At 40.2% G+C, this 25323-nt stretch overlaps 1 protein-coding gene across 10 annotated transcripts in view; it reads left to right on the top strand.

Moving 5' to 3' along the window:
* AKAP13 (A-kinase anchoring protein 13) overlaps positions 1 to 25323 on the top strand; it is a 317276-nt gene that overhangs the window by 63300 nt on the left and 228653 nt on the right. For all 10 annotated transcript variants that reach the window (XM_053581736.1, XM_053581737.1, XM_053581741.1 and 7 more), the window contains one exon: positions 17498 to 17541. In XM_053581736.1, coding sequence (XP_053437711.1) covers positions 17509 to 17541 — 33 coding nt within the window. In that variant the 5' untranslated portion in view covers positions 17498 to 17508. The remainder of the gene's footprint in view (positions 1 to 17497; positions 17542 to 25323) is intronic.

Genomic DNA, 25323 nt, shown 5'->3' with positions numbered 1-25323 from the left:
CTTATGAGTACAGTTTGAGATTGCACTGACAGAGATATATCATTCACAGACACAGCAGTTTGAATGTGAAAGACTCCCTGTTCACTCTCTTTAGTTTGGGTATTGGTTTTGAAACTTGACAATTTTTTTTTAAGCCAGAATTTTATAGAATTTGGGGAAAATATTCTCAGAAGTTTCTGTTGCTTATGTAATAGCTAATTTTGGGGGCGGTAGATTTCAGCTGGCAGATGCAAGTCTGTGTTTTTATAGAAGGGAGTCCATTCCCAGCTGATTCTCAAGCTTGTAAACATTTCTATTTGCATGTGGGTAGGATTGTGTTGCCCTATTGAGTTGCTTTACTTATTGGGTAATTATGCAGCTGGTTTCTCTGTAGTCCATTATCTACTACTTTGGAACAACAGAGTAGGGCACATCTGTATGTAAACTGGCCCACAATGATAACTTTTGGGGAGATAGAATAGATGAGTTAGTCTGTTGAAGAAGTTATGAATAGGCGTGTATCTCTGCTTTCCTTCTTGCCCTTCAGTTTTTAGTGAAATGGTAGTTCCTCCGTGAAACATTTTCCATTTAAATTTTTTCCACTGTGTTTAGTTCCTAGATCACAAAAATCATCTTGTTTCATTTGTTTATATGCTTAAAGTACCTAGTATTTCTGTATGTGGAATTACAGTGTGTTAGAAATGGAAGAAACTTTCATGATTACCTAATGTGACCCTTCCATTCACGAAATAAGAAATGGAGGCCACAGAATGTGGTACAGATCAGGAGAGGCAGCATTGTACTAGTGTTGAGGTTAAGGGCATGGAATTTGGAGTCAGATCTGCATTCAAATTGTGGCCATCATTGTTGACTAGTTGTGTGACCATACACAGTTTACTTAACTTTACCCATCAATCTCTTCATTTGCAAAATGGATTAATATGAGGATTAGCATGGTCCCGGAACAGAGTAAGTAAAGTCTTCGTGGCGATGGCTTCATAAGTGGTAGGCTGTTAGGTATCAGAACTACAGAATTAAATTGCTTGCTTTTTGGAAACACGGATGAGAACACGTACTGAGTGAAACAAGAGGCTGTGACTTACCTCATTGAGGTATGTTTATGCTGTGTGATAGTGACAAGAATAAAACCTGAAAGCCAGTGAGTACATACGTTTATTACTGGGTTTTCTTCAGTGCACGCTTCAGAGAGAATGAAGGAGGGAGGAATGTTATAAAAAATGCCCTTGGTTGAGTTTCAGAAATGGATTTCAGATGCCAGGAAGATGCCTGGAACCAAAGGACAAGATCTGTTGGTATAATTGGAGCTAGCTGATAATCCTTTCACTTTGCTGTCTGAACATTTACAGTGTTCCTATTTTTGTACAAATATGTGAGCTTGAAAATGACTAGGCCCTTCCATCGGAACTTCATGGCCAAGTTGGGGAAGGAGGAGTCCAGGATGGGGAGAGTGTGGGATTAGACTGCAGTGGTTCTCAACCTTCCTAAGGCCACAGTGTATTTTCATTGTTAAAAGGGGTCTCGACCCACAGGTTGAGAGCCACTGGATTAGAGCCAGCCATCTATTAGCCTTCATCTTGGCTTAGATTCTTCCTATGGTAGAACCCAGGGTAGTTTTGTTCTAGAATGTGATTGGTGGTTTATTTGTATCAGCATTCAGGGAAGGGAGCAGGGGGAGAGAAAGGGAATCAGGAATATACTTTTAAAACTGAAAAAAAAAAATGACCTTTAATTATACCTCTTGGGGGTAGGGGCTGATAATCTGCTGACTTGTGGTTTTGAAGCACTGCTACTTACTGCTGAAGGAGAGCTAGCTGTTCCTGAGCCTTTAGTTTCCATCTCGTTTTAAGTCCCTTATAGAGAGAATTGGTATCACTGAGGTTTTAGCTTTATTTTTAAATTTCAGGTTAATTTGAGGGTACAAAGAAATAGGTTACTATGTTTGCATTTGTTAGGTGGAGTCCCTCTTATAATTGTGTCCCACCCCCAAGAGGTGTGCCTATACCCTAACCTTGTGCACATTAAGAGGGAGCACACTCATCTCCTTCCTCCTTCCCTCCCTCCTCCCCTCTGCCCCCTCCCTTGTTCCATCTCTCCCCATCTTGAATTGATTTAGGTTTTTCTCTTATGTGGGCATGTATTAGATAGTCTACTGGGTTTTAACTGTAACCTTTCAAATGAGCGGCTATTTGAGGATTTTTGCTGTTGCAGCAAGTAAGGAGTATTTTATTTCCTGGTTGTTTCCCATTACCATTTTTTTTCTTGTTTGTTACCCCAAGTCAGGTGTGCCAATTAACTGGGTTGATGTCAATGAAAGATGAAGTTTACACCCACTTTAGGTCCCTGCTGCCCTACACTACTGTCCAGATGCCTGTTTCACCCACAACAGTTCTCGAAGTCAATTGATTCTTAACTGTTTTGTAAGAGGGGGAAGGCCCCAAATAGCAAGGAGTTAGGCTTCAGTGCCCTGCTCTCCCATGGCCCTCTTACAACCAAACCATCCATGGGATGTTTAGTTGATTTTACGCCTTGGCCTTCTTTGGGTTTTTTGAGCACTCTTAGTTCTTTTGTTTTTTCAGATCAGTCTGAATTCTGGCCATCTTCTTCCTAACCATGACTAATCTATCACTGAGCTAGCTGCTTGCTGCAGTGGGGGCCTCGTGTGGGGCTATTTAATTTATGTGGAGAATCAGAAAGCCATTTTCGTGGCACTCTCTGGAGAGATTATTTGGACTATTTTTAGTTTGTTCTGTCTACAATCTCTGTCTTAAGTATGCACTAAAATATTTGTTGAATTGAATTATTTCCCTTTGTTGCTTTTCAAATACTTTTTGTTTGCATGCTTTACATACTCTCTTCCTCATCCCCTTCCAAATTGAATTTGCTCTCCTGATGGGACCTTACTCCTCCCTCTCCCACTGACATCGAGTTAAGAAAGCCTGCAAAGCAGTAGTTTTACTTTAGGACAGTGTGGCCTGAAATCTTTAATTTTTTCCCAAATTAATGTATTTGTTGATTGTAACAGTTTTCAGGAAAAGTAGCCAGTTGTGTTCATTATGTGCTCATTATGAAGATTGCTTGAGCCCAGGAGTTTGAGGCTAGCCTAGGCAGCATAGTAAGAAACTTAAAAAAAAAAAGAAGGGAAATTTATAAAATTCGAAATTCAGGGCATATTCACCAGAGATTCTCTTAAATCTGTTTTTTATTTATTTATGTATGTATTTATTTTTTGTGACAGAGTCTCACTTTGTTGCCCTTGGTAGAGTGCTATGGCATCATAGCTCACGGCAACCTTAAACTCTTGAGCTGAAGCAATCCCCTTGCCTCAGCCTCCTGAGTAGCTGGGAATTATAGGTGCCCACCACAATGCCTGGCTAATTTTAAAGATGGGGTCTTGCTCTGGTTCAGGCTGAGCTAGAACCTATGAGCTCAGGCAATACACCTGCCTCAGCCTCCCAAGTGCTAGGATTATAGGTATGAGCCACCGCGGCTAGCTGGCTGGCTGGCTTGCTTGCTTGCTTGTTTGTTGTTGTTTATTTATTTAGACAGAGTCTCACGTTGTCACCCTTGATAGAGTACCATGCTGTCATAGCTCATAGCAACAACAAACTCTTGGGTTCAAGTGATTCTCTTGTCTCAGCCTCTGGAGTACCTGGGACTACAGGCGTCTGCCAAAACCCTGGCTATTTTTTGAGGTGGGGGTCTTGCTCTGGCTGGAACCTGTGAGCTCAGGCAGTCCACCCACCTAGCCTCAAAGAGTGCTAAGTACAGGCATGAGCCACCATGCCCAGCCCCCTTAAATCTGTTATTTTTAAATGCTGAGCAAGTATATTACCCAAATTTACCCTGGCAGTAACTTTCAAATAATTTGATGAAAAGCCATCTGTTAAATCATTTTTAAACCATTTTTTAAAGAATTAATGGAGTTATGAGAATTTGCATATTATGCTTTTTTTTTTTTTGAGACAGAGTCTCAAGCTATCGCCCTGGGTAGAGTGCAGTAGTGTCACAGCTCACAGCAACTTCAAACACTTGGGCTTAAGTGATCCTCTTGCCTCAGCCTTCCAAGTAGCTGGGACTACAGTTGCCCGCCACAATGCCCAGCTATTTTTTGGTTGCAGTTGTCATTGTTGTTTTAGCTTGCCGGGACCAGGTTTGATCCTGCCAGCGTTGGCGCATGTGGTTGGTGCCATAACCACTGTGCTACGGGCACTGAGCCTTTTTAAAAAAATTATTTATCTTTTTTTTAGAGATAAGAGTCTCACTTTGTCACCCTCAGTAGAGTGCTGTGGCGTCACAGCTCACAGTAACCTTCAGCTCTTGGGCTTAGGTGATTTTCTTGCCTCAGCCTCATGAGTAGCTGGGACTACAGGCGCCTGCCACAAATCCTGGCTATTTTTGTTGCAATTTGGCCAGGGCCAGATTTAAACCTGCCATGGGGTCGGTGCCCTACTCACTAAGCCACATGCGCCGCCCCTTTTTGTTTTTTTTTTTTTTTTTTTAGAGTCAAGGTTTCACTATGTTGTCCAGGCTGGACTTATATTTCTGCACTTAAGAGATCCTCCTGAGTAGCTGGGGCTACAGGCGTGTGTCACCCTGCCTTCATGCTTTGTTTTTTCTAACCTAATTAATGACTTTAAACTTAAGAGATTAAGTTTTACCAATTCTTTATCATAGCATTGTTAAACTTACTTTTGTTCTGTGAAGTAGTTTGTCTGAATTGAAAAGTGAATTGAAAGTGAATTATCTTTATTAATATCCAAACAGAATTAACCTCGACTCTTATAAATTCCACTTCAAAAAGGCGAATGGCACTTCCTGTTTCTCTGTAGTAGATTCCTATGAATGCAGATTCACTCTCCTTTACTATTGCCATGCAAGTCATTTGGAGGAAGATTACCCTGGGATGCCTTTCCCATTATCCATAGATTGAGAAACTGTATTTCAGAACAATCAGAAAAATTTTTTTTTGTGTGTGTAGAGACAGAGTCTTTATCGCCCTCGGTAGGTTCACAACAACCTCTAGTTCCTGGGTTTAGGCGATTCTCTTGCCCCAGCCTCTCAAGTAGCTGGGACTATAGGCGTCTACCACAACTCCCAGCTATTTTTTTTTTTTTTGGTTGCAGTTTGGCTGGGGCCGGGTTTGAACCCGCCACCCTTGTTATATGGGACTGGTGCCCTACTCACTGAGCCACAGGCACCGCCCCAGAAATTTTTCTTTTTTAAGTAAAAGAATAACTCCAGACACTCAAACTTTTGTCTCTAGTCTGTTTCTCTGCTACAAATATCTAGATTGTTAGAAGGAGGGTTGATTTTCATATGATTTTAGTTGACTGGTCCTAGTTCATTGCCTAAAATCAATTCATCATACTTTTTTTTTTTAAATCTCTACTCAGTGTATGTTATAAAGAACAGGAATGCCTTTCCAAAGGATTATAAGCAAGTCAGGGATGCCTTAAGAGTAGAAATTCCTCATCAGAAATAAAAATTTTCATTTAAGCAATTAACACAATATATATATATATATTTTTTTTTTTGGCCGGGGCTGGGTTTGAACCCACCACCTCCGGCATATGGGACCGGCGCCCTCCTCCTTGAGCCACAGGCGCCACCCTACACAGTATATTTTAAAAAACCTCTATAGGTATTGCTGAAAATGTTGGAGTTTTTTGGTCTTTTTAGCATTTTCATTTACTAAGAGACATATAAGTGTATTTGAAGTGGGTTTTTTTTGGAGACAGAGTCTCACTTTGTTGTCCTAGTTAGAGTTCTGTGGCGTCACAGCTCACAGCAACCTCAAACTCTTGGGCCCAAGTGATTCTCTTGCCTCAGCCTCCCGAGTAGCTGGGACTTCAGGCGCCCGCCACAATGCCCGGCTATTTTTAGAGACAGGTTTTGCTCTTACTCAGGTTAGTCTTTTTGAACCGGTGAGCTCAGGCAATCCACTGGCTTCAGCCTCCTACAGTGCTAGGATTACAGGTGTGAGCCACAGTGCCCGGCCTCTTTGATTCAGTCTTCATTGTTGAAAACTTTTCCTTTCCGTGTTGATCACTGCCACCACCCTTGAAGTCATTGTTCTCAAGATGTTAATTTAAAGACTTAGTATAGTGGAATCGTAACATTGAAGGCAATATTTACCCTCAAAACATGAAAATCATTTTTATAATTTGGAAGCTAACATTGACATTTTTTGGCATCTGTTTGTCTTCTGCCTGCTACTTGTGAGAATCATCTGATAGTGCTTTTGTTACATAATATATCCAAGAAAATTATTCCTAAACTTGCCCTGTGAGATGTCCAGGTAAGGTCATCCACCTCAGTCACATTTGTGTGGTAGCCCACATGCCTATGTTTAGTGTTTCCAGGTGGCTTATAATTAGCTTAGCCCATTGTGCTGCTTGCCTTTCTGGTTGATAGAAGTTGGGGAGAATGAAGGAAGTACAAAGGCTTGAATTTGGCAGTCTCTTTCCTGGATATCTATTTTAACTCCTACTGAAGTTAATTTACATGAAGCCCAGCTGTGTATGAATTGTTTTAAATTTAAAGTTTATTCTTATTGCCATGGGGATAAGAGTGTCAGCACTTACTGAATTTATCGTCTTGCTCTCCGGACCTCCCGACAGCTAATAGTTCTGTTGCCATTGGATAACAGGATACAGCTGGTGGCAAAACTATCACCTGTGGAATGGCTATTGGGAGTTTTCTTCTCCGTATGCATATTTGCAAAGCAGCAGAAACCATTTTTGCAGGAAACCACAGCCTATGTTAAATACCAAAAGAGAATTGAAATAACATGTACATGTGTTCCTCTTTCCAGAGCTACCAACCATCATGTGGGTTCCTAAGTATAATGTTAAGTAGCTCTTTGTCCTCCTCTTAGCTTTGAGGTTGTCTAGTTAGATGATGTTGAATTCTCCCACTGTGGTCCTCTATTATTTGGCAGATTAAGCAAATTGCTTCAGTCTGGATTTTTTAACACTTGGCAAAGATTCATACCTACTGTCTTTAATGAGCTACTAGAATAATCTTCTGGAGCTAGATTGATCTCAGTCTTTTTTTTTTTTTTTATAGGTTGATTTTTGTACTGACACAACTATGGATCCCTTGCTTGTAGTGCAGAAAAGCTTATTTCTGATGTTGAAGGCAAACACATCCTTTAGTATTTATTTTGGGCTCAGCAGAGTGCCAGTGCTGTTGCATGAGTGGTCATGGGGTGGAGGGGTGCTGTAAAAGATATCCGCAATGCAGTAGCTTAGAATAGACAAGTTGGGGGAGAAATCAAGCATAGAAATGAAAGAGAAAACAATAAAAGACAGCATATGAGTTATTACTGTTAATGTGGGCCAGATTATCAGTAGAAGTCCTATTATTAGAATCAGCAGGGGTGGAGGGTATTAGCATGACCAAAGACACAAGGACTGGACTGAGCATGCTGCATTGAAGATGATGAGCACACAGAGTCTGCATGGAAGGTTTGGGGTTGGTAAGGGCAGTGCTAAGTAAGGCCATGTAGAGAGTAGGGGACCCTGAACACTTATTTGTAGGCACCCGAGGGCTAGTGGGGGGAGTGCGGATGGCTTCTGGGAGCTGACCAGTAATAGTATATTCAATAGAGCACCATATCTGTTGGGATCTACATTTTCCTTAGCATTACCCTTTATCTAGAATTAGGGATCACCATAGTTATTAGGATGGTCCAAGAGACTTTTGAGTTGAATGTGATAGGAATTTTGTGCCATGGAAGTTTGTCATGTAATTCATACCAGAAAATAAGAACAGGAATTTATTGAGTATTTTCTTATTGCCTACTATTGTGTTAAACATTTTTTATTCTTTTATTCTTATTTATCTCCAGTTTATAGAGAGAAAAATACAGCCTGGCAGTTAAGTACCTTGTTCAAGATAATATAGCCAATGGGAGCCAGTTACAACTCAAATCTATATCTTTTTGTCTCCATTTCTGAATTATATTGTTCTTTCTCAGAAAATGAGATCATTCCATACATTCTTTTATTAGGAGTTGTTAAAAAAATTCTTACATGCTGAAAGGTTGTCTCCAATTAAGATGAGGACTCTGCAGTCATCCCTTCTTTTAATATCCATTATTTATCAAAGTGGCTTACCTGTAGTTGGTATAAAATATATTTAATTTTTATAGAGGAAATTTAGAGAGCTTAATCTCTGTGCTGGCCTGGCCCTGTGTGTCTGTAGATGCTACATGTAGGCATATGGGCCCCAGGGTGCAGGACTCCACTTTCTTTTTTTTTTTTTTTCATTTTTATTTATTTTTTTATTGTTGGGGATTCATTGAGGGTACAATAAACCAGGTTACACTGATTGTATTTGTTAGGTAAAGTCCCTCTTGCAATGTCTTGCCCCCAAAAGGTGTGGCACACACCAGGGCCCCACCCCGCTCCCTTCTTCCCTCTCTCTGCTCTTCCTTTCTCCACCCTTCCCTCCTTCTTTCTCTCTCTGCTCTCCCCTTCCCCCACCCCCACCGTGACCTTAATTGTCATTAATTGTCCTCATATCAAAATTGAGTACATAGGATTCATGCTTCTCCATTCTTGTAATGCTTTACTAAGAATAATGTCTTCCACTTCCATCCAGGTTAATACAAAGGGTGTAAAGTCTCCATTTTTTTAATAGCTGAATAGTATTCCATGGTATACATATACCACAGCTTGTTAATCCATTCCTGGGTTGGTGGGCATTTAGGCTGTTTCCACATTTTGGCGATTATAAATTGAGCTGCAATGAACAGTCTAGTACAAGTGTCCTTATGATAAAGGACTCCACTTTCAATCCTTGGAGGTTGGAAACTAGTCTAGAAGAACTAAGAGGGGTTAAATGTGTCCCTGAGACTGGGATCACGTTTTATTTTTATACTTTTCTTTCCCTTTCTGAAGGCATGGAAGGTTACTGTTTTAGTGCCATGCCCTAGAATTCCCTGAAGAAAAGGTGTTGGTATCCCACAAGAACCTTCGGGTGCTACAAAATGAAAGGTTGAATCAGAGGTGCATAGAAAGATTTTCTCAGGGTGATAAGGCCCTGGTACTTAAGTCTACAAGGAGAGGCAGGCAGATTGGCAAAGAGTCCTTCTTGGGGAAGGAGGATGATCTGGGCTGCTTCTGAGACCCATTCTACTTATAAGGTCCTATGACAGATGGGATTTGGCTAGGGATTGGGGTTGGAGGACTCCAGTCTCTGGGCTGAGAAGTCAGCTGTGGCTGACCTCAGGGAAGTTGCTCTGATGGGGTTTGGCCTAGCCTTTTTGGCTATGGCCCCAATAGGTACTTGCTCTGTCTGGGTTTGAGTTGAATCTGCATCATTACAAACTTTTGCAGTGCTACTTTTTGTGCATCTTTGAACCTGCAGTTGTGAATAAACAGTGTAAAGTTGTGCTACAGTGGTTTGCATATTTCTTCTCTCTCCCTTCCTTAGCTGCTGAGGCTGCGCAGCTGTGTCACATGTGAACTGGCCTGAGTACCGCTCAGACTCTCCATCACTCGCTGCTTGCTCCTCTCACTCCTTTGTGTGATTCTCAGCAGTTCACGGTGCCCTCATGTCCCCTGCACACTCTTCCTTCTGCTGTGTGCTTTGCCTCCTGTGTCCACTTGGTAAAACTTGCCTCATGGTTTTGCTTCCTCCAGTAATCTGTCCCCCCCCCCCCCGCCCCCATAGCCCCCTGTATGGAGTTCATTGCTCCTTCCTGATCCTGGTAACATTTTTATTACTGCACATCTCATACTATAATATAATTATCTTCTTACATGTATATGTTTCTTTTAGCACTAAATTGGTAGGGATCATGTATTATTTATCTCTAAAGCTCAGTAACTAGCTTAGTACATCGAAGATTCCAGAGGCTCAGAAAGATGAGATGATTATCTATAATCATTGAGTCTTTATGTGCCAGGCATATAATTATAAACATATGTAAGGAAAAGGAAGACCTAAGTGCTGAAAAGATTATGGTGCACTCTCTCATATGAATTTCAGAGTAAACTCTAAAGATGAATATAAGGAAATTTCTTTTACTGTTTTAAGTTATTATTTTATTCTCATGGTAAGAGTTGTGATTTTTTAAATTCCATGATAATTACTTTTTTTTGAGGGCAGAGTCTCAAGCTGTTGCCCTTGGTAGAGTGCAGTGGCGTCACAGCTCACAGCAACCTCAAACTCCTGGGCTTAAGAGATTCTCTTCCCTTAGCCTCTCAGGTAGCTGGGACTACAGGTTCCCACTACAACGCCCAGCTATTTTTTGGTTGTAGTTGTCATTGTTATTTGGCGGGCCCAGGCTGGGTTTGAACCCACCAGCTTTGGTGTATGTGGCTGGCGCTCTTGCCACTGAGCTATATATGCGCTGAGCCTACTTTGATATTTTGTTTGTATGTGTCTGCCCTAAACCAAGGATCATTGTCTGTTAGTAATACAGAATTGGTAAGTATTTTCTTTCTTTTTTTTTTTTTGTAACGCTGTGTTCTTTTCGTTTTACTGGTATTATCCTGTTTTGGACTCTTCATCTCCTTCATGTCCTGCCTGCTCTGGATGGTCCCCACTCTGGTCCCCAGTTCGTGATCAGTGCTTTGCTGTTTTTCTTGGTGGTCTCCTGATTTGGATTCTGTCTGGTGGTGGGAGCAAGAATCTTATCTGCATTATGTAACAAGGCTTTCAGCTGATAATGTGCTCCAAGTTTTGAGAATCATTGCTTCAAGCTAACTGCTCAATTATTACTTAATGCAGCTATAAACAGATGTAAAGCATTCATAAGCCTCTTGGAAGTCTTAGTGCCTTATTCAGGAAATACACTTGGTCCATGGAGTAGTTAACTTTTTTTGTAGAATTTGGCATCTTTAATAGGAAAAGCCTCCTCTTTTTCTGTTGTCCAGAGTTCCTGCCCCTACCCCAGCCTCCCAACCAGTGCATAACAAGGTTATAGCCACCACCCCACAATCCTGCAGAATGAAGGAAAGTCTTTGGGTCCTCTTTCCTTGAGGAAGAGCTGAACTTTGACACTTTCACAAGAATCCAGAGCATGCATTGTCATTTCCATGTTAACTCTCAACAGTAAATTTTTGTGGGTTTTGAGGGATTGACTATAGCAGGATCCCTGTCCATGGAAATTCATTTGAAGCACAGTCTGCCGTTGAAGTGCCTGCAGGTAAAACCATCTGTTCACCTAGGCTGAGTCCCCCTGCAACTTCCCCTTCCCTACTATGTGTGGGGTTGGCTTGCACATCTGTTTATGTGGATCTTCAAGCTTCCCTATTGAGAAGGTCAAAAAAACAACAATGTCAACTGAAGTGACAGGTTTGTCAGACCTCAACAGCTGGTCTGTAGGAAATGAGCTGAAAGCTAACAGGTACAAGAGGATTTACATTTTCTAGTATAATTACCTGCTATGATGTTGGGCCTGTGATTCCCCATCCCCCCTTTGAGGGTCATGTCTTTCATGGCAAAGCACCTGTTAAAGACTTCTCTGGTATAATGTGTAGAAGTGGCTAAAGAATAGTGAATTTGATTTATCTTATACATATGGGTGCAGACTTTCTTATTTTGTCTTTATTGGTTCTGGGGTGCTTTAGTAAAGATTGTGGATTTTAGTTTTGCACATTTAGGAAACAGTATCTTTACACTCATTTCCAGTCCATTGTAAATAGCTGAACTAGGAGACTGAAAACAGATGTGCTGTGTTTAATGTTTTCTTCCTGATTACCAAAGTAGTATCTGTTTGTTTGAATAGTTATGATTAAGAAACATTATTCAGGAATGAAAATTCCCTGTAATTCCCAGAGATATACACTTAACATTTCTGTATTTATTGCTCCAGATTGTTTCTATAGTTATTGTGTTATATTTTAGAATTTTAACTTACACATCAACTTTTTTTTTTTTTTTTTGGCTGGGGCTGGGTTTGAACCCACCACCTCCAGGATATGGGGCCAGCACCCACCCCGTTGAGCCACATCAACATATTTTAAGAAGTTGTCAGAAAGGCGTCTGAAGCCATGGTACTTTATGGATTTCAAAGTATCTTGTCACTGGTTAGTTTCCAGTGAGACTCGGAACTCAGCAAGAGGAAGAGTCAGTGGCTTCTACCGTGTGCCTGGCAGTGTGCTTAGGAACTTTGCCAGGATTATCTCTCTTAATCCTTCCATAACCTATAGTACTATATCTATAGTATAGGCAAGCATTATTATTGTTATTATTATTATTTTTTAGATAGGGTCTCATTATGTCATCCTTGGTAGGGTGCCATGATGTCACAGCTCACAGCAACCTTACACTCTTGTGCTTAAGCGATTCTCTTGCCTCAGCCTCCTGAGTAACTGGGACTATAGTCTCCTGCCACAATGCCTGGCTATGTTTTGGTTGCGGTTGTCATTGTTGTTTAGCAGGCCTGGGCCTGGTTCGAACCTGCCAGCTTCAGTGTATGTGGCTGGTGCCCTGCTCACTGAGCTACAGGCGCTGAGCCTAGGCAAGCATTATTATACTGTTTTTATAAATAAGGAGATGAGATTTAGACAAGTTCAGTGACTTGCTCAAGGTAATACAGTTATTCTGTAGCAGATTTAGGATTTAATTTGATTTCTTGTCTATATAATACTGTACAACACCCTATTGCATTCCTATATTGAGCTGTAATTTTTCTTTTAAGCTAAAACATCTGTGAGACATAAAAAGCCATTAAATGGGGACATAACTGCTTCTTTGGCTGTTTTGGTATCTGATTTTCTTAGTATCTAGTCAGGGATTGGCATGTAATTGCCTGTTGGCTTATTCTACCATGCTGCTTCTTTTTGTAAATAAAGTTTTATTGAAACAGCCATACCTACTCATTTCCATATTGTTTAACGGAGACCTGCAAAACTTAAAGTATAATGCTGCTAGGATACCAGTTTTAATTTAGGTGTGATCTTTTTAGTAGCTGCTAAGGTTTTGCATTCGTTTGCTCAGGCACACTGGCTTGTGGAATTGCTTTCTGTTCCCTACTTCTCCCCAGACGAGTCATACAGCTGTACAACCTCATGCCTGAGTTTCTGTGTGGTTTTGCACAGTAATTAAGTTTCTACAGACTCTTTTGCAGGTGGCATGAATTTCAGAAATTTCGAAACTTTTGCTCTTACTGATCTTTGTAGGTCTTGCACACCCAGTGTTGGTACGTTGTTGTGGTGGTGTCTACAGTGTACGCTATGAAGAAAAAGTCTGATAATTTCTATATTAAAGTATAGCAAGAGATTGGCCACAATTGTTATTTTAATCAACACTATAAGAGATTTGTTATGGGTAGGCATTGAGGGATAGTGTTAATTTATATAATTGAGACAGTTGCATTAAAACTGGGTGAGTCCTGTTTTGACATAAAGTAAATGTGTCATAGCAGTAAATGATTAACTTTTTTTAGTATTAATGAAATTAAGTGGAAATGAGGGAAGAGGAAAAATACTTACTGTATTTCTGCTTATTAATTTATACCCCTCAACTTTGTGACTCCTCACGACGCTAGCTGGTTTTTCTACTGAAACCACATCATTTAAGTCTTTGAATTGTGATATTTCCTCCTTGTCATAGTCTTCCAAATACTCGGCAAGCTTTACAGTCCCACTGTGTCGGTCATGTACTGTCCTTGAGTTACATACAGGAAAGCAGCCCCAGTGAACTTGTGTGAATTTGCACAGTCATTCCTTGGTTGCTGGATAAGGAAGATATTGTAGGATTTTCTTTCTTAAAATTCCTTGGTGAAATCACTGGATGGATGTAGTGCTCTTCTTTAATTTTCCTTTTGGAAAGGCAATGACCAAAAATTTCTTGCCAAAGCCAAGCCTTACAGTTGTTGGCATGTAGGTCTTGTTCCAAGTGTGTTTGCTTATCAGAGGCTGCCTTCCTGTGACGTGCTTCTTCCTTAGAGCGCAGGTCTCAATAACGTGTTTAGATGTGCACATCAGTTATTGCCATATATGCAGCAAGGTTTTGCACCAGAACTCTTGAGTTCTTGATACTGCAGCAGGTTTAAGTTTAGAACACCTTTTTCCTGTTATCGATACTACTTGCATTTGCGTACTTGGGGGTAAATGTCACCTTCTCAAGGTGTCCATCCCTCAGCATCCTGTTTAAAATGGTTTTTCCTTCATTTGCTATTCCTCTTTCTTTGTTTTATTTTTGTCTGGAGAACTTATTACTATCTGACAAACATTTCTTTCTTTTTCCTTTTTTTGCAAAGCAAATTTATTTCAGGTTAATATGAGGGTACAAATAACCAGGTCAAAATATTTGATTTTGTTAGGTAGAGTCCTTTTCACACAAAAGGTGGGTGAAAAACATTTATTTCAGTGTTTCATTTATCTGAATAAGGTCTCTGAAGGTAGAAAGTTAGTCTGTTCCTTCTGCACCCTGACAGCATTGAGGAGCTTGCACGGGCATGTGGGTAGGTACACAGTGATAGTTGAATTGTAACAACGAAGTCAGGGAGAATTTGTAGAAGGAGAGTGAGAGGTAGAGGGGCAAGTCACTTTTTAAATTTGAGGTCATTTATTTGCAGGAGATCCTCTTATGATGTGGGGGAAAAACACATTTTGACATCAGACTGGTCTTGAAATTGGGCCCTCCCAGTTAATTTTTCAACTTTGATGTTAACCTTTGAAAGACTTAAATTTTTCACCAGTGAAATGGAAGAAATAGCATATTTTTATTGTATTTTATAATGTTAAATATGAAGCTCTATAAATGTTATTTTTATCTTTCCTCTTGTGTACCAGCATGAAGAAGGCTAAAAGCAACCTGAATTTACCAGTCCATTTCTGGAGCCTTCTGGGGTCATTACTTTGATTACTTTGGACAGATACATTCTTTTCAGAAGTGTGTGTTGCCACCATAAAAATGACATGTCCCTTTGAGACACACTTCATCATCCCTCTTCTGATTCTTGTATCAGAACAACTCCTATGGGTTCTGGCTTTGAAATATGTTTAGATGAGTTCATAATTTTAAACAATTCAGATGATACTGGCCTTTCCTCAGAGCCACCTGAGTTTCACTGGCTTTCTCACTCAAGTGCATGGGGACCATTCAAGTAAATTGGTATTTGTGGTCATTCTAAGTTTCTTGGCAAATCATGAAACAGCAGGGGGCTGTTAAGTCACTCATTTGTTTCCATGGATTTCTCTAATCCTTATGGATTATCAAGGTGTTAATTCCTGTATCAGTTGCATTGATATTTTTTCTGCTTGTGATGCAGGACACTTCAGAAGTTAATTAAGGCAGATTGGGTCATAAATTTATAGGTTCTTTTAATCCTTTGTCCCGGGCAAGTCTGAACAGGACTGGAAAGGTGATTATAAGGCCAGTGAGCTTAATTTAAAATTAAATGGATATTTAATACATCGAGAAAGTACTTGGAATCTTTGAGTCGCTCTCTTTCATCCATGCTTGCTATTTGAATCTGATGGGCTTGAACTCAAGTTTTATTTTTCTGCTAAAGGAGTTAGTTATTGCTACATTTCTCAAGCTCAGGTTTTCAGTGTGGATTTCTGCAGGTGATTTTAACACCTGAGGGTAGAAAGTCATTAAATCAAAGCAGGCAGAAAGGTGTGGCTATAGTGTGTAGGGTGGGCTGGAGAATGAATAGGGATGGGCATGGAGGTGGCTTAGTCAACACGGGGATACCACCTGCCTGTCAGCTTCCCATTGCCTTTGTCTGGGGGAACATGTCCAAGCCTGGGGCCTGCAGTTGATTGGAGATAATTGGTTTTAAGTGGGCTGGTACAAAATTTTTCCCCCTCAGTGAGCTAGCTGCTTTTTTCATGAATCTTGATCCTGTGAGGATTTTAATATTGAGAAAGTTCTGTTATTTAAATTAGGTTATTTAAGTTAGGCATGGCCACTAAGGCACTGCCTTTTACTGTAAATATTTGGTCATTAATAACCTCCAGTTTGTGCTGTTTGGATTTCAGTTCATTGTTAGTGAGGTTTCTGTGATGTGACAGTATAGTGTATTCCTTGTTCTTTTTTTATGTAGGAATGACATTTTTATAGTGTTTATATTGCTGGCTAGTAAGTACCTTAATTTACTTATTATGAATAAGAAATCTCTTAGATTAAATTATAATTAAGTTACTTGGGTTTGTTTTCTTTGACTCTTATGAGGTTGAAATCACCTAATACTCAAATTCAGAATGTTTGGCTAAGGACCCATCATTGTGAAGTTTATGATTTCCGAACCATAATTTTTTAGCCTCTGTGAAGGCCTCATCAAATCATCAAGTTAAACTTTTAAGTGCATGTTACTCTTTTTTTTTTTTTTTTTGAGACAAAGTCTCACTATGTCACCCCCATGTAGAGTGCCATGGCGTTATATCTCATAGCAACCTCAAACTCTTGGGCTGTGATTCTCTTGCCTCAGCCTCCTGAGTAGCTGGGACTACAGGCGCCCGCCATAATGCCCAGCTTTTTTTTTGGTTGCAGTTGTCGTTGTTTAGCAGGCCCCGGGCTGGACTTGAATCCACCAGCTTCAGTGAAAGTGCTGGTGCCCTACTCACTGAGCTACAGGGGCTGAGCCAAGTGCATGCTATTCTTAATGTTCTTTTTGTTGTTGTTGTTGTTGTTGTTGTTTTGCAGTTGGCCTGGCTGGGTTCAAACCTGCCAGCCTTGGTGTATGTGGCTGGCACCGTAACCACTGTGCTATGGGTGCCGAGCTGCATGCTATTCATAATGTTCAAGAATGTGTTATACAATCCTGGAGGTCTTCTCTAAAGTTCTTAATAAGATTTGTGAGAATTCATTTAGTGAAAATAATCATTAAGAAATTTGGCTATTCTGTAGTCCCAGCTGCTCAGGAGGCTGAGGCAAGAGAATTGTGTAAGTCCAAGAGCTGGAGGTTGCTGTGAGTCCTGTGACGTCATGGCACTCTACCGAGGGCGGTAAAGTGAGACTCTTGTCTTTACCAAAAAAACAAAAAAAAGAAATTTGGCTATTAATTTTGAGGAGTGTGATGACTTTGACTTGCTACAGGCAAACTGTTGCCTTCCTTGTCTGAGAGAGGGGCAGCAAGGAAAAGAACTGTAGTGGTCCTCTTCTTTCCCCTTCCCCCAAGTTCCCTAATGAGACTAGAGTGAGTACCTGGGAAGCATCATTTTGTGAGTTTCGGGGGATTATGTAAAAGTGTAACTGAATATACAATGATTTTGCTTTGGTAAATGCTTTAAATATCCTGTTTATTGTTGAAACTTCTGTGACAGTGAAGCTATTTATCTTTACTTTTCAATTGGAAAGATTTTCTCCCCACTTGAAAAGATTGAGTCTGGGATACAAGGAATTCTGCCATCCTTGCCCTCCCTTACTCCCCAAGTCTCTTAGTATACAATATACAGTTGAGTATGCAGTAATCCTAGACATGGGATTGTACTAAAAAGAGCTGTGCTTGACATTTGGGACTGTAGTTAGTGTTTATATTTTTGGCAACAACTTTTAATCTCATTTATTTCTTTCATTTCTGTTTCAGTGTCCTGGGTCATGAAACTTAATCCACAGCAAGCTCCATTATATGTGAGTATATCATAGCTTTCTTTTTATCTTGTATTTGTTTATGTTCTTTACTTATAATAAACTCACACTCTGATGCCATAAGTCTATTACGTTATTAAGGAAAAGTTCAAACATCTACCACAGGAATTTATTCTTATAAGACCCTTTAGAAATTGAGTTTGATTTAGTAAATACTAAATGAATAATATATGCATGAAACAAATAATACCTGTCAGACTTGTGAAGTAATGTAGTTGAGGCAATAGGATGCACATATGAAAAAATTAAATTGCCCTGCGAAGTGGAACAGTGGCTTCTTATTTTTACCTGCAGTGCATTTCTGTTTAAGTAGTGTGGCCCTCCTATTGCCACTGTGAGTTACCCCGTGTTGCAACTAGGTGGCACTCTGTCATTTGGCATGAGTGTTACCTTCTTCCAGACTCTGGGTGAAAGCCGTTGTATCATCTCCTTAAAGTGAGGGAATTATGAATGAAATGGAAAAGGGATTGAATCAAGGCCACAAAAGATAACGTGTATAGGACTCTTCATTTTTATTGTTGTAAGAATGAATTAGTTGAATTGGGGTGGTGAAAACTTCCTGTGTGATGAGGAGTGTTGTAGAGGCCACAGGATGTCAGGTTGCCACACTCTTTGTGATAGGACTTAAGTCATGCTGTGAAGAATACGGACCGCTTGGTTGGGCAAAATGTCCCCAGCATTTGTTGAGGCAGAAAGCAGATGGTAGGAGGATGGGAAGCAGTGCGCATGGTGCTGCAGAGTGGTAGGAGGGGTGAATAGTGGAAATGCCCTCCTGCCGACTTTGTCCTGGGAGTAATGGGCCCGGGTCTCAAAGGATGGATGAATCTAAGTTTCGAAGGAAGACTAAAGGCGTGGAGATTTTGTTTTGTGCCAAATAAGGAGCTATCCATTGTGTATTATTAATTTCTCAGCATGTTGTGATAATAGTCATTTACCTTTCCAACAAAGAGCATTCATATAGCTCTTCTGTGTACTTGATGGCGTCTGTTAAATATAACATACAAAGAAAAAAGTGTGTTCTTAGAAGATATCGTATATACTTATTTTCTCTCTAGACTACTGGAGATAAATTATGTTTACCAGTAGTTTTGCATGTGAACTGAGTACCATAGAATTTTTTGAACAGTTTTATTGAGATATGATTTACATGCCACAAAATTTTCTCCTTTAAGGTGTATGATACAGTGGTTTTTAATATATATATTAAAACACACACACACACAGATGTGTAATCATCACCATTATCTAACTTTGGAACATTTTCATCATCCCAAAAGGAAATACCACACCTACTAGCAGTCACTCACCATTCCTGTTCCTTTCAACCCATGGCAACCACTTTATCTACTTTCTGCATTTACTGATTTGCCTATTCTGGATATTTCACATATGTGTATATGGAATCTTCCAAGATGTGACCTTTTGTGATTGCTAGCTTTTCACATACCATAATATTCTTTTTTTTCTTTTCTTTCTTTTTTTTTTTTTTGTGTAGAGACAGAGTCTCACTTTACTGCCCTCGGTAGAGTGCCGTGGCATCACACAGCTCACAGCAACCTCCAGCTCTTGGGCTTACGTGATTCTCCTGCCTCAGCCTCCCGAGCAGCTGGGACTACAGGCACCCGCCACAGTGCCCGGCTATTTTTTTGTTGCAGTTTGGCCGGGGCTGGGCTTGAACCTGCCACCCTCGGCATATGGGGCCGGCGCCCTACTCACTGAGCCACAGGCGCCGCCCTTTTTATTTATTTATTTATTTATTATTTTTATTAAATCATAGCTGTGTACATTCATGGGGCACCATACGCTTGGTTCATAGACCGTTTGACACATTTTCATCACACTAGTTACATAGCTTTCGTGGCATTTTCTTAGTTATTTTGCTAAGACCTTTACATTCCACATTTACTAGGATTCACATATAATATTCTTTTTTTTCTCCGAGACAGAGTCTTATTCTGTCACCCTGGTAGAATGCTGTGGTATCACAGCTCAGAACAACCTCAAATTCCTGCCTCAGCCTCCCGAGTAGCTGGGACTAGAGGCCTCCACCACAATACCCAGCTAGTTTTTCTGTTTTTAGTAGAGACAGGCTTTCTCTCTGACTCAGGCTGGTCTGAAACTTCGGAGCTCAGGAGATCCACCTGCCTCAGCCTCCCAGAGTGCTAGGATTACAGGCGTGAGCCACCGTGCCCAGCATTAGCATAATATTTTCAGTGTTCATCCATGTTAGAGTATGTAGCAGTACTTTGTTCCTTTTATTGATGAATAATATTCCAGTATATACTACATTTTACTTACCCATTTATCATTATTGACATTTGAGTTGTTTCCACTTTTTTGCTATTTTGAATAATGCCGCTATGAACATCAAGTTTTGGTGTGCACACATGCTTTCATTTCCTTTGGGTATATACTTATGAGCTGAATTGCTTAGGCTTAATCTCTTCATTAATGTTTAATGTTTTGAGAAATTGCCAAACTGTTTGCTATTTGTTGTTGCTGTCATTGTTGTTTAGCAGGCCTGGGCCGTGTTTGAACCTGCCAGCCCCCTTGTATGTGGTTGGCACCCTAACCCCTGGGCTTTGGGCGCCGAGCCCTGTTAAGTGTTTTTTATTAGCAAGTTAATGTAACTAAATAGTTGTAGGCGGAAGGAAGGCTCCCCAAAATATGTCCACTTCTTAATCACCAGAACCTTTGAATATTTATTTAACATACATGGCAGAAGGGACTTTTCAGATATAAATTAAGGATACCAAGATGGGAGAGTATCTTGAATTATCTAAGTGGCCAGTGTCATCAAGGGTTCTTCTAAGTGAGAGAAGGTGCTAGGAGAGTCAGGGATCTGAGTCAGAGATTTGCTGATGATGATACAGTGCTGGCTTTGAAGATAAAGGAGGGGACCCTGAGCCAAGGAATGCAGCTCCTGGAAGGCAGCCCTGCTGATACTTTGATTTTTAGCCAAGTAAAGTTATTTCATATCTAGGATCTCTAGAATTGTAATAGAATAAATTTGTGTTGTTTTAAGCAACTGAGTTTGTGATAATTTAACAGCAATAGGAAAATGAGTGCTAGTGGGAAGGATAATTGGGAAGGAGAGGGTAGATGCAGATAGATCCGTTAGAGCAGTGGTTCTCAGCCTTCCTAATGCCTCTCAATGCTGCGACCCTTTAATACAGTTCCTCATGTTGTGGTGACCCCCAATCATAAAATTATTTTCGTTGCGACTTCATAACTATAATTTTGCTACTGTTATGAATCGTAATGTAAATATCTGATATGCAGGATGTATTTTCATTGTTGCAAAGGGGCCGCGACCCACAGGTTGAGAACCGCTGAGTTAGAAGCTTCCTAATCTTGCCATCATGGAATCTAGAACTTTAGAGTTTAGAAAGGCCTCTATTTTAGAGGTCAGGAAATGAGGTCTGAAGGTAGCGTGATAAGATGGCACAGGTGATTGGTAGTACAATTGCCATTTGAACCTTTGTTTTCTGCATTTAGTCATAGAAACCACTGTAAACCTTGTTAAGCTTAAAGAAGTTCCATTTTATAAGGGAAGCAAGGCTTCATTTTGAGGAATATTCTTAAAGTACTTTTTATATGATTACTGTATGTGTTTAATTGAATTGGGCAGGTTCTGTTAAAGAATTCTACTTTAAACTTCAGACTTCAAGTTTGTCTATCAGCAGTAATACTTAATGGGGCATTTTGTTATCCCCTCTCCTTTTCGTTGAGACAGAGTCTCACTATGTCACCCCTTAGGTAGAGTGCTGTGGCATCACAGCTCACAGCAACCTCAAACTCTTGGGCTTAAGTGATTGTCTTTCCTCAGCCTCCCAGGTAGCCGGGACTATAGGCACCCGTCACAATGCCCAGCTATTTCTTTGTTGCAGTTGTTGTTGTTACCCAGCTGGGTTCAAACCTGCCAGTTTGATTGCGTGTGGCCAGCGCCGTAACCACTGTGCTACGGGCAATGGGCCTGTTATCCCTCTTTTAAAAGGATATTGACAGTATATTTGATTCTCAGCGAACTGAGTCCAGTTACAGGCATTTATGCATTTTTGGTGAAGAAAAGTAGATGTTACATGATTGTCCGTCAGACAGAGATTCAGTTCTTTGCACCTAGAGAAAGAAGTAATAAGCAAAAGAACAGAAAGGTTTGAAGTTTTTCTTTTAGCTCATATTTAAGATCTGCCAGGGGTGAGTACTGTCTGCAAAAAAAGAGAAGACACTACTAAATAAGGAAAAATACTAGATCCTGATAACTTCTCTCTGAGCTAAGAAAAATAGGCTGATTTCCAAATAAATATTTTAATCAGTCTTTGAAGGTGTATAAGAATAAGTTAAAGTCAGACGCCCGTAGTTCAGTGGTTAGGGTGCCGGCCACATGCTCGAGGGCCTGCTAAACAAACAAACAACAACAACAACAATAACAAAAAATAGCCAGGCATTGTGGTGGGTCTGTAGTCCCAGCTACTTGGGAAGCTGAGGCGAGAGAAGTACTTGAGCCCAAGAGTTGGGGATTGCTGTGAGCTATGACACCCCTACCCTCTACCAAGGGTGACAAAATGAGACTCTGTCTTAGGAAAAAAAAAAAAAAAGTTCAAATAGTTAAACATGTAAGAAAGTTTCCAAACTCTACAGGTAGCAGTCCTGTTGAATGTTTGAATGAAGGTGTTTAATGAAATTACCTCTGTTGAAATGTGTACAGTGGAATGTACATAATACTGGTCTGGAACTTTGGAGACCAGTAGCTCAAACATGGCTGTGCCTTGGTTTCCTTGTCTGTCAGCTCTGTTTCCATGAGTACAACCTTCGTGTTGGTCAAGGTAGTTATATCACCAAATCAGGTATTTCTCACAGCCTCCACACAGGTATTAATTACTGCTAGATGGATGGATGGATTTATAAGAATTGCACTTTCAGTTTTATTGAGTAGTAGTGCTAAAATCTCTGGCAAGTCTTAGTAATATTCTTCATATCAGGGCCTAAATAATTTAGTGAGAGAACAAATGGAGAGGTGGCAGATGCAAGAAATATTTTAAAAGAAAACAGTAAGCCGAAAGGCTTTATTAGATATGAGAAGTGAAAAAGATTAATGAATGACAGTTGTTTGAGAATTTGAGTGACAAGTGGTGCCACTGTCAGATGTATAGAAGGAGGTGATGAGCTTGTTCTTTAAACATATTGAAGGGCACATGGGTTGTTCTGTTGATAGCAGGAGATGTGGGCTTAGAATTATGGAGCAAGGACACTGGTTTTGATGTAGAGATAGTTTGTGTGATCTCTAAGAAGTTGATATTTCTTTCTTTCTTTTTTTTTTAAGACAGAGCCTCAAGCTGTTGCCCTGGGTAGAGTGCTGTGGCATCACAGCTCACAGCAACCTCTAACTACTGGGTTTAAGCGATTCTTTTGCCTCAGCCTCCCAAGTAGCTGGGACTACAGGTGCCCGCCACAACACCCGGCTATTTTTTGATTGTAGTTGTCATTGTCATTTGGCAGGCCCTGGCTGGATTCAAACCCGCCAGTTCTGGTGTCTGTGGCTGGCGCCTTAGCTGTTTGAGCTACAGGCGCCAAGCCAGAAGCTGATATTTCTGTCTATGAGAATAGACGAGCTCTTTAAGAATATAAAAGATCAGATGGAATTAGGATAGTGGACTGTGGTAGAGAAGGGAAAGTGAGTCAAGAGTGGAGAGTTCCAGAAACATGGGTTACATGTGAGCCTTTGACACTCATTCCTAGACTTACTTAATTTCAGTCATACACAGGATTGGGAGTGAATTTTTGGCTGATGTTGGAGAATTCATTGTTTCCCTAGGTGCCATCTCTGGGTCATACCCTGTTCTGGAGATTGTTAGCCATGAACAAAACAGAAGTTTTGGTACTCTGGTACAGTTCTCATGGTACTTAAGTTATAGTAAGAAGGCAACTCAAACAAGAAAACATCAGGAAGAAGAGGTCTATGAAGAGGGAGAGTGATGAGGGTCAAGGAAATCACATTGTTACGTCAACATACGAAAGAAACATTAGCTTAATATGGTTCATCTCTCAGGAAAGGGAAAGGTGGGCTTTACCAAGATATTGTGATTCTCAATTCCATTTGTTTTCTTGTGTATACCAAGCTGCCTTGTTTGAAATTCCAAAACGCAAGAATCTCCCATCTCTTAATCATATAGACACTTGCACAAATAAAGCCCCTTTTTCTTACAAGTATGCTAGGCTTATAATTTCAAATTTACAGAAAATTACAAGAATACAATAACTTTACCTCTCTATCTCTTAACCATTTCGTCACATTTGCTTACCATTTTCTGTATTGTGTTTTTATTTTTTATCACTCTAAAGTTGTAGACATTGCACCTCATTTCCTCTAAATATTTCAGTATATATTTCCTAAGAACTGGGACAGTCTCTTTTATAACTGCAGTATAACAAAAACCAGAATTGTAACATTGATGTAATACTCCATATGATGTGAATGCATATCTCATTTCTCTAATTTTCCAAGAAAGTAATGTCCTTTATAGCATCCTTTTCCTTTTCTTCCCTAATGTAGGATTTGGTCTCTTAATCAGGAATTGTTCTTCTGATTTTGTCTTTCATGATATTGACATTTTTGGAGATGATAGGTCAGTTATTTCATAACAGTTTGGGTTTGTGCGATGTTTTCTTGTGATTTTGGCAGTAGTACTCCATAAAATGATGTTCTTCTTGGAGTATCACATTAGGAGGACACGTGGTATTGCAAATGATTATGATTATTATTATTATTGCAGATGTTAATTTGATCCCTTGTTTGAAGTGATGTTGAATTCACTTAATTTATCTGTTCCACAGATATGGAGGAACAGATAAATTATCTCTCTTGTTGTTGTCTGGTTTAGAAGAGAGATAAACTATCTCTCTTGTTGTTGTCTGGTTTGGAAGTCCTTTTTGCATATTGGATCTTCCTAAAATGGAGCACCCTTGTTCTCTGCAAGGTATGCCCTTGAACGTAGGTGAAAGGGCTGATGTCAACAGATAGCTCATTGTGAGTAATAAATTACTTGAGGTTTGAACAGGTCATTGCTTCTACTTTTGTGGATTTGTAGGGTTAAGAAATGTAATTCTCAGGCGGTGCCTGTGGCTCAGTGAGTAGGGCACCAGCCCCATATACCGAGGGTGGTGGGTGCCTGTAGTCCCAGCTACCGGGAGGCTGAGGCAAGAGAATCGCCTAAGCCTAAGAGCTGGAGGTTGCTATGAGCTGTGATGTCACAATACTCTACAGAGGGCGATGGAGTGAAACTCTGTCTCAAAAAAAAAAAAAAAAAAGAAAGAAAGAAAGAAATGTAATTCTCTATAGAGCTTCATGGCCCATGCCTATAATCCTCTAGCACTTTGGGGGGCCAAGATGGGAGGATTGCTTGAGCCCAGAAGTTGGAGACCATGATGATCAAAAGCGAGACCCCCATCTTACAAAAACAAAACAACAACAACAACAAAAACTAGGCTGAGGCATGATGATCACTTGAGCCCAGGAAGTTGAGGTTGCAATAAGCTCTGATGACACCATTGTACTCTAGCCCTGGCAATAGATCAACACTGTCTTAAAAGAAGGAAAAAAAAAAAAGGAATTCTTGACTGAGCTGTAACAACCATTTTTGATGTAGAACATAGTAGGCCCTCAATAAACATTGAGTGTGTGAATGAAATAATGTTTAGTAAAGCTTCTAAAATTTAAGTGAAATTCACTTCTTTTTAATAGAACTGACTTTCCTAAAGTTGCTC

The sequence above is a fragment of the Nycticebus coucang genome, chromosome 2, assembly GCF_027406575.1.
Source record: "Nycticebus coucang isolate mNycCou1 chromosome 2, mNycCou1.pri, whole genome shotgun sequence".
In the NCBI taxonomy this organism is placed as follows: Eukaryota; Metazoa; Chordata; class Mammalia; order Primates; family Lorisidae; genus Nycticebus; species Nycticebus coucang.
The sequence above is the reverse complement of the archived record's forward strand: the minus strand, read 5'-3'. Positions and strand labels throughout refer to the sequence as shown.